This window comes from Charadrius vociferus, unplaced genomic scaffold, assembly GCF_000708025.1.
Source record: "Charadrius vociferus isolate BGI_N301 unplaced genomic scaffold, ASM70802v2 scaffold2823, whole genome shotgun sequence".
Lineage (NCBI taxonomy): Eukaryota > Metazoa > Chordata > Aves > Charadriiformes > Charadriidae > Charadrius > Charadrius vociferus.
In genome coordinates, this window is record NW_009647729.1 from 94,451 (window position 1) to 102,951 (window position 8,501).

The 8,501-nt window shown below is 54.3% G+C and overlaps 2 protein-coding genes across 2 annotated transcripts in view; one reads left to right on the forward strand and one right to left on the reverse strand.

Moving 5' to 3' along the window:
- The window catches only part of PPAPDC1B (phosphatidic acid phosphatase type 2 domain containing 1B), an 8,132-nt gene extending 4,047 nt beyond the window's left edge, over positions 1-4,085 (forward strand). The window contains exons 3-8 of the mRNA XM_009881510.1: positions 158-266; positions 1,728-1,818; positions 2,066-2,129; positions 2,871-2,995; positions 3,384-3,554; positions 3,916-4,085. Coding sequence (XP_009879812.1) covers positions 162-266; positions 1,728-1,818; positions 2,066-2,129; positions 2,871-2,995; positions 3,384-3,554; positions 3,916-4,085 — 726 coding nt within the window. The 5' untranslated portion in view covers positions 158-161. The remainder of the gene's footprint in view (positions 1-157; positions 267-1,727; positions 1,819-2,065; positions 2,130-2,870; positions 2,996-3,383; positions 3,555-3,915) is intronic.
- A 3,493-nt stretch (positions 4,086-7,578) lies between these two features.
- DDHD2 (DDHD domain containing 2) overlaps positions 7,579-8,501 on the reverse strand; it is an 8,111-nt gene continuing 7,188 nt past the window's right edge. Inside the window, exons 14-15 of the mRNA XM_009881514.1 lie at positions 7,961-8,123; positions 7,579-7,669 (exon numbers count right to left, since the gene is read on the reverse strand). Of these exons, the coding sequence (XP_009879816.1) occupies positions 7,579-7,669; positions 7,961-8,123 (254 nt within the window). The remainder of the gene's footprint in view (positions 7,670-7,960; positions 8,124-8,501) is intronic.

Sequence of the window (8,501 nt, forward strand, 5' to 3'; positions counted from 1 at the left end):
CCCCCCCGAGCGCCCCGGCCCTGCCTTGCCCCGGCTCCGCGTCCCCCCGCTGCCGTGGGAGGGGGCGGCGGCCCCGAACCGCGGCCTATGGGTGTGTTATACCCAAAAGGTGATTTATTTTTTTTTTTTCCTCTCTTTTTTTCCTCCTCCTCTCCAGGATCATGGAGGTTTTGCCTCCCTTTCAGCGCGTGGTACAGCCTGAGGAGATGTGGCTGTATAAAAACCCGTACGTGGAGGTGGATCACGTACCCACAGTACACATGTTTGTAAGTTCCGCCGCTTCCTGCATTTACTTAGGGTTTTTTTTTTTGTTTGTTTCTAATTATAAACTGCCCTTTTAAAACGAAGCTGCTAGCTAAAAGACGTGTATTGCAAATAGCTGTCGTTCTTAATGCATGTTACTGAAGGTGCAATGTGTTATTGCAAACAAGACAACATTTACAGTCAATTTTTGTCATCTTTTTAAGCTTTGCCATCCAGGGTTGTGTTTGGGATTTTAACTAAGTTTATTAAAACCAGTGAGGACCTATCGTTGTTTTTCATGATCAATTTCAAGTCCAGATGACTCTAATCATGGACTATATAGCATCACCTCTTGCTATCAGGGAACATTTTGCTTGAAAGCAGCTATTTTCGGCAGAGGTTTATTATCATATAATTGTGAAGATGTTTTCCCTGGGTCTCTAGGCTCTGTTAAAAGGGTTTAATCTAAAACTGGAAGCGTTGGATTTCAGTGGGGCAGTGCTCCGTCAGAGGGGGTGTCTCTTCTCCGAAGCAGGGGTGCGCAGGTGAGATGCCGTGGCTCCCGGGTTGGGTGAGCACCCGCTTTCTTAGCAAATGGCCCTGGTGATTTTCTGCAAGAGGTGGGCGCTAAACACTGAAGGATGAAACCTTGGGGTAGCGTTTGGGTTTGGTGGTGGGAGGCAGGACGTGTGCCAGACTCCCCGGGGGACAGCAGACTCCTTTGGGGCCCCTCAGACCCGCCGTGGATGTCCCCAGGGTGAAATCCTGCGGCAGCAGTCACCGCTGAGATGTAAACGATAACTTGTTTTCTCTGAATCTCCGGCTCCTGTGTTTTTTGCTGATGAGCAGCACGGGTGCCGCTGGCAAAGAGCTAATCCTTGTGCTTGCAGGGCTGGGGAGAGCAGAGGTGCTGTGGGCAGGGATGACCACTGGCAGGAGAGGAGGGAGCTGCAGGCAGGAGGGACACGGGGAGAGCCGGGCACAGCAGCACTCTCGTGCCAGAGGTGCTATTTGAGAGCCTGAGGATGTGCTGGGTGTCCCTCGGAAGAGGGAAGGCTCCGCTGCTCTGCTGAGCGTGTGGGCTGGGTGGGTAAAACACGGGGAGGAGTGGGATGCAGAGAGGGGCTTTTTAGTACGCTGCATTATTTATGGTGCCTGGGTTATTTGTCCTTATATATGTCCTTTGCCAGTATAGGCAATATCCAGCAGCCCGTGGGCTTTTGTACATGAGGTGCTGCTGTTGGGTGACAGAGAGGAGGAATAGCCGTGGTCTGGGCAGTGCAGGGTTGGTCGGGGTTTGCTGCAAATGCAGCTGGGGTTGGTTTTGCTTTCTGTTAGAAGTGTGGTGTTTGCAGAGGACAGGTTGCTGCTGGCTTTGGGGGGGAAAGCGTCTAGTCTCTGTGAGCAATTCCGTTGTGTTCTGGTGAGAGCGCTTAAATCTGCTTCGCTAACAGACGCCTAACAATCTTCTCGTTTTGTGGCAGTTCATCGCATTTCTGTCTCCCTTATTGCTCATTGTCCTGGCAAGGTTTTTCATGAATGCCGACCGAGAAGACACGCGGGAAGCCTGCCTTGGTGAGCTCCTCCTTACCCCAGAGAGCTGCAGGCCCCCGAGGGGTCTGCCCTGATGCTGTGGCTGTGAGCCAGGGGGCTCACAGAAGAGTCCTTGGCTTTTGCTGGGGCACAAGTGTTGTGCCAGGGGCATCAACGCTGAGCCGTGCGGCTCCAGCTGAAGTCTGAGCGCTGCCTGTGCCTGAACGTGCTTCGAAGCTGCACATCCAGGTGGGGACGATGCTGATGTGACCTCTCTGCTCTCTCCTAGCTGCCAGCCTTGCTCTCGCCCTGAACGGGGTTTTTACAAATGCCCTGAAGCTCATTGTGGGGAGGTGAGAAACTGGCTCGTTCCGAGCTGCACCGTGCGGGAAGGGGAGGCACGTCTGTGCGGTGGTGGAGCTGCAAGAGTAAGGGCCACGAGCTGAAGTTGGACATAGTCAGCCTGGAAAGAATGTGTTTTTTCTAGCTGTAGAGATAATTAAATGTTAGAATGAATGCTGGTGGGGACCTGCTGTCTTAGGGCACCATTTAAACAGGCTCGTTCAGGCCTGTGCCCGGGAGGAGCGCTTTGGCACGTGTACAGGGAGCGGATGGGATGGTTTCGTCTCCCCAGGCCACGTGGTTGGGGTGGCAAAACGTTACCCGTGCTGAGCTGCAGCCTGAGAGGTTTGCTGCGGTGTGCCCGCGGGCTGTGCAGCCGGGGAGGCCACGTGGGAATTCAGTTCTTGTAAGGCGTTTGCTCCGCTGGGCTGGACGAGGAGGGTCAGCACAGTGCCAGTCCTCAGGGTCTAAACCGGGTCCTGCCCGAGCAGCGGTGGGCCAGCGAGGCCGTGCGGCTGCATCCTGGCTCTCATCTGCCGAGCCCTGCCTGCCCGGGCAGGAGCAGAGCTGGGTGCGATGCTCAGTTTTGCATTTCTCGCAGCCTGGGTCGTGCCGCTGTCCCTTTGCACGACGGGGGGAGCTGTGCGAGCTGGCTGGCGACTGCATTCGGCTGTGGGTGCTCAGATGTCTTCTGAGCACTGTGCTGGGAGCACGGCACACCCGAGGGCTATGTGTCGCCTTCTCTGCCCTAGGCCGCGGCCAGACTTCTTCTATCGATGCTTCCCGGACGGACGAGCGAACGTGGAGCTGGTGTGCACAGGCGACCCGAGCATAGTGACTGAGGGACGCAAAAGCTTCCCCAGCGGACATGCTTCGTGTAAGTTTTCCATGTCTCCTACCCACTGCAGCCCCAGGCAGTGAACCGTGTGGAGCAGAAGCTCATGGGGAGGGCAGCTTGGGTTTGCTTTCATGCACTCCGTGGCTTTGGCTACATTCATTGGCCTGTTGGGGGGTCTCAACTTTCCCTCTGCAAAGCAATGGGATCACAAATGTAATGAGATGCTGTCTGTAGCTCCTGGGAGGAGGGATGCCTGCCAAGTACCCTACGGCTCCTCCATTGCTCATGAGCTTGTGCTTCCCTTGTCTCGTGTGGGCAGGACAGATGTCCTCTTGCAACCCTTCTACTGATTCAGGGGAGAGGGTGAAGGATGAGGGCCCGTGGCAGAGCCCGGAGCCGTTTCTGAAGCGACACGCTTCTCTTTCAGTCGCCTTTGCTGGTCTCGCCTTCTCCGCCTTCTACATAGCCGGGAAGCTGCGCTGCTTTGCTCCCGGCCGGGGAGGCAGGGCTCTGCTGCTCTGCTCCTTCCTCCTCCCGCTCTCCCTCGCCCCCCTCATCGCCGCATCCCGCACCTGCGACTACAAGCACCACTGGCAAGGTGAGTCGGCATCTGCCTGCGGACCTGGACGGGGGGCGCACAGCCGGGTGCCCTGAGCGGGGGCACTCTGAGCACGGGGCGGGGGTCGATGCTGCCGCAGAGGAGTTCAGAGCCCACGATGGCAACCTGGGTTTTTGGATTACTCCTCCAGTGGGTTGTTTTGGTTTTTTTTTGCTGCCTGCGAGGTGATGATGCCTTTCTCTTTGTTTTTAAATATATGCCAAGCTTAGTCTTCTAGCCAAGGGTCAAGTTGCTGATCCAGCTCAGCTCTGAGCAGGCTGAAGAGGCGCCTGCTGGAGAATTCAATCATGAAGCTTGGGAGGGTAAAGGGAAGGTAACTCTCCTCCGGTCTTGCCCACAGATGTGTTGGTTGGCTCAGTGATCGGCTTTGTGCTCGCGTACCTCTGCTACAGACAGTATTACCCTCCTCTGATGGACTCCATGTGCCACAAACCATTTCTGTACAAATCCAAACAACTGCCAGCGCACCCAGAAAAGCCTGCAGCTTCCAGCTTTCATCTGGATATATAGTGATGGGCTCTGTCCTGCCAGCACCTTTCCTGCTGCTCCTTGAGTGCTCGGGCAGGGGAAGGCTTTGGGGAGGTTGGTCTGTGAGAAGTGGCTCAAATGAGGATGAACCTGAAACCCAAGCAGGCATTCTCTGCAGTGCTGGTAAGTTGTCCTGCTCAGGGACCTGTGTTGCTCCATTTAACTGAATTTTTTAGGCGTCCCTCCCTTTGGGTCCCACTATGAAGCAAATGAGGCACTTGGCGTGCAAGCCTGCAGGACAGCACGGGTCTGAAAGGGCCTGAAGCAAGAACTGGAAAAATGTGACAACCTGGTGTGCCCTGTCCAGTGGGTCATCTTGTGTCCGGTCCAGAAAGCACCATCAGTCACCTCCCTTCATTCCAGCCCAGCTGTCCCATCCCTTCTCGTGGCAAGTGTATGTCAAAATGAACTGCAGGACCTGCTCCTGGCGCCGGGTTTGAGTCCATCTTTTCAATCACAGCTGAGTTAATTTGGAGTAATGAGCATGAGGTTGCAGTCTTTAACCATGGATTAAGTGGGGAAGAGGGAAGATGAAACTAGCGTGATCGTTATTTGTATCATTGTGCTAGCCCTGATTTTTTTCTAATTCGCCAAATAAAGGAGTTTAATTTTTTTAATGAGCTGCAGCACTAAAAACTTTACTTCAAGGACTGGGTGTTTGCTGTATGAGCCATTTCCTTTGGTGCGTCTGCAGGGCTTTCTAGGTGGGTGTTTATTTTGTATCTCTTTCCTTGCAGCTTTAACATGATTGTAAAGAGATGACAATCAGCAGAAAATGAAATGGTGTCTGAAAGCATCCCTTCACAGGTGCTTGTTCCCCTACACCACGGTTTGTTTTCTCAGACAATGGAAGGGTAGGGTGCTGCTGAGAAATCCAAGGCACAGCTGTATGGCAGGACTGTTGTAAGTAGTTATTTGTCACTCGTCTCCTCCGTAGATATGTGTATTTTTGATCACGTGTATGTACTGCAAAGGCGAAGCTGTAGCGGAGCGAGGCACGTGTGCCTCTGCCAAGCTCAGGATGTGACAGTAACGAAATCGCCAACCCCATCACCTTCAGTTTGGGCCATATAAGCCCTCTATGATCCTGCAACTTCAACAGAAGTTACAGCAATAGCTTTAATTTCCCCTAAAACTGTGCCTGTGTGCATTCTTCAACCCCCTCCCCTCCTTCTCCCCCCAAATATGCACACACCACAGTCATCTACTTATTTATTTTGGCTTTTACTGGAAAAGACATTAAATAACATTTAAAATGTATTTACCTTTTTTTTTTTTAACAAAGTGCATAACTTAAAAAGCTGATCATTAGAGTGTCCCATGTTAAGACTGTTCCTTTTCCTACTCTTGTAGGAGACGCTTTAGCAATCAGTAGTTCAGGCGCCGTCTGAGCAGCATGTCTGTTCCTGCAGTCAGGTAAAAGAACAGCTTCTGTTCCTTTGGGATGGGAGGAGGGATGTAGGCTGCAAACAAAACCTTTCAAATAGTGCAAATAATGTAGTACAACAGAGGACAAACAAACAGGCTGTGGAAAAAAAGGCTCCTTACCCCATGCAGGGCGAAAGTCAGTGGGAGGGAAAGTGGTTTGGCTCTTCCAAAGGCTGTCGCAGCAGCGACCTCGCACATCACTGAAGCCTCTGCCTCGCCACGAGGGTCCAGCCTCAGCCCAGCCGGCGAGTCAGCCCGGGGAGGTTTGGGTGGCCAGGGAGGGATCACCGGGGGCTCTGGCCCCGTCCCCCTTGCAGCAGAGCTGGCACACCACAGGCAGCTGCCGACGCACTGCCTGCAGAGCTGGGGCCGTTCCTTCAGCAGGTCTGTGGGACGCACTGTCCCGACCCTACGGATGTGGGCTCCCGCTTGGCTGCCTGCGTTTTGTGTATTTAAAACCGAAGAACGACCTGAGCCTGGCTGGCGGGAGATCCCCGAAAGCCACCCTGAAAGCCACCCTGCAGCAGGACGGTAGCGCTGCTCCGTGCCCCTGCAGAGCAGAGGAGGGCTGTCCCTCCAGAACTCCAGACTGCCTGGATGCTGCTGGGGAGCAGCTGCGTCCCCCCAGCAGAGCTCTGCTTTGACCTGGAGGTGAAGCTTTCCTCCCATATAGTCACACCCGGCCGCTAGCTTGGTCCTACGCGAGATGCAGGCAGTGCCTCGGGGAGGCCCTGGGTTTGCCGTGGGATGGGTGAGGATGCTGAGAAGTCACTACCAACCCATTACAGCAGGCAGGCACGAGCGCCCGGGTCAAGTGCGCACAAACACGCCGCTCTCACGAGGTGTTTTATGGGGCAGTCCTGCCTGGCACGGCCCATGGGTGCACACACCATGCAGCAGCAATTCAAGGAGATGAGAATGGCTGGTGGACACGTTCCTGCTCGCTTCGCAGCAGAGGCCGGTGGCCTGGGCTTCGCCTCCCAAAGACCGCAGTCCTCACGCCTGGTGCTCTGTGTTATGGCAGGGAGAAGTCAGCAATCTCCTTCGCTTGCCAAGGCTGCTACAGCTCTCTCCACGCTGCGTGTTTAAGGCTTTTATTCCTCAAGGTCACAAGCTGCGAGTTTCCTTACTATGCCAGGAGCAGTCTGGCCCTCGGTGGCAGTTCCTAGCCCAGACAGCTAGTGTGCTTCGGTGTGAGAGGAGCTAGTGTGATAACTTACAAGGTGGAGGGTTAAAAGTACACGTTGCCACAGGGAGTCACGATGCAAGTGCTGTGTGTGTTTGAGCAGAAGTGTTTTCCCTTGATATTTCTTCCCCCCGCCCCTACCCAAAATGGAGGAAAATCATCCTTATCTCCAGGTAGCAGCAAGTACTTGAGAAACAGCATGCGGGGGACACAGCAGCAGAGGAGAGAGGAAGGCAGAGAAGAAATCTGGACTTTCCCGGTGAGTACTCAGTTCAACTGGTTCTAAGAAAGCAAAAGGAGAACATGGGAATAGCTGCACTGGGGCAGACAAAAATCCACCCAGCTCAGCCTCCCGTACCCAGCAATTACCAGCGTAAGGCTTCGAGGGCGAGAAAACAGAGATGCGCCTCACCCCTAGGCTACTCTCGGCCAGCAATTAGCAGCAGAGGGTGAAAGCAGCCCTGCAAGAACCGCAGGGTCCACGCTCTGGTTTGCTACCTGTCTGCAAGAAATGTTTAGCCCAGGATGCTTGGAGTATGGGCTACACACTGGTCGTTCCCTCGGGGGACTGAACTGATCATAACTGCGCACGGCTGAGCCGCCCTTATCGGCAGCAGCAGCAGTTTATTAGCGCTCCTCCTGTCCGATAGTGCTTGTGTGCAGGATCGGAGGAAAGAAGCCAAACGTGCTGACAGGCCAAAGAAAAAACCCGACAGAAACTCCTGCCTTCGTCACAGCGCTGTAAATAAGGGATGTTATCCCCTCAAACAGACCAGGTGTCCTGTGAGGTGACCTAGGAAATTCGGAAGGAAGGTGTAGGCAAGGTGACTTACGTCAAGCGGCCGGCACAGCACAGGTTGGTCACTGGCTCCCTGGCAAAGGCTGATCCAGCGTAATGCCTTGTGTCTGGTAGATCTCCTTCAGAACCAGCAGGACGGTGTCTTCTGACTCCCTGCAGGAGGAGGACACGGGAATTAGAGGGGGACACTTCCCTCCACTCTGTCGGGACATGTGTGGTGGTTATGGGGCAGATGCGGCACTCGGCAAATGCTGGCAGTACCAGGCAAGGAGAACGACAATGGTCTCCTTCCTCTGTCCCTACCCGCCTGCTATGTCTGCCTTACAGGCAGAATACCTTGTTTACTCAGTTAAGGCTTTTCTTACAACATTGGCTTTAAAAATGATGGCGTTCTGCTTACATCAGACACAAATTCGAAGCTTTGACAGTTATACAGAAGCTTACCAATAGCAGAGATGCCCCTGTAGTGCAAATAAATACTCGTTAAAGCTCTCTATTGGCTTCTCCTGCAGCACGTAGTCTATGCGATTCCCTCCGTTCAGCCTCCCCACATTAATGAGAGAGACCTCTTCCTTCACTGCTGCGGGGGGCTCTTCTGCCTTTGTCTCTGAAGAAATAAAGAAGAGAGGTGTGGTTCAGCCAAGGGGCAACAGCATCACTGTGCCCTCCCTTTGCCCCACTGTGGGCTCTTGCCGAGGAGGGGCAGCTTAAGTGCTCGGTCCTTCCCCCCCAGGCTTCTCCCGCTCTTGGAAAACGGGATTGCAGGAGACAGCTAGAGAAGGGGGACAGGCTTGGCCGGCTTACAAAGCTGTGTGGGTGTGCGGAGACCCCCAGCAGGCCATTACTGACCAGGCAGGTTGCCTCTCCTCCCCCGTCATCAGGCAGTAAGAGGGGAAGGTGGCAGCATCTGGAGAGCCGAGTGCATCTGCAGCTCAAAGGCGGTCCCTTTGCTGAGCGTGGAAGAGGGTGGCAGTGCCTGGGGCTG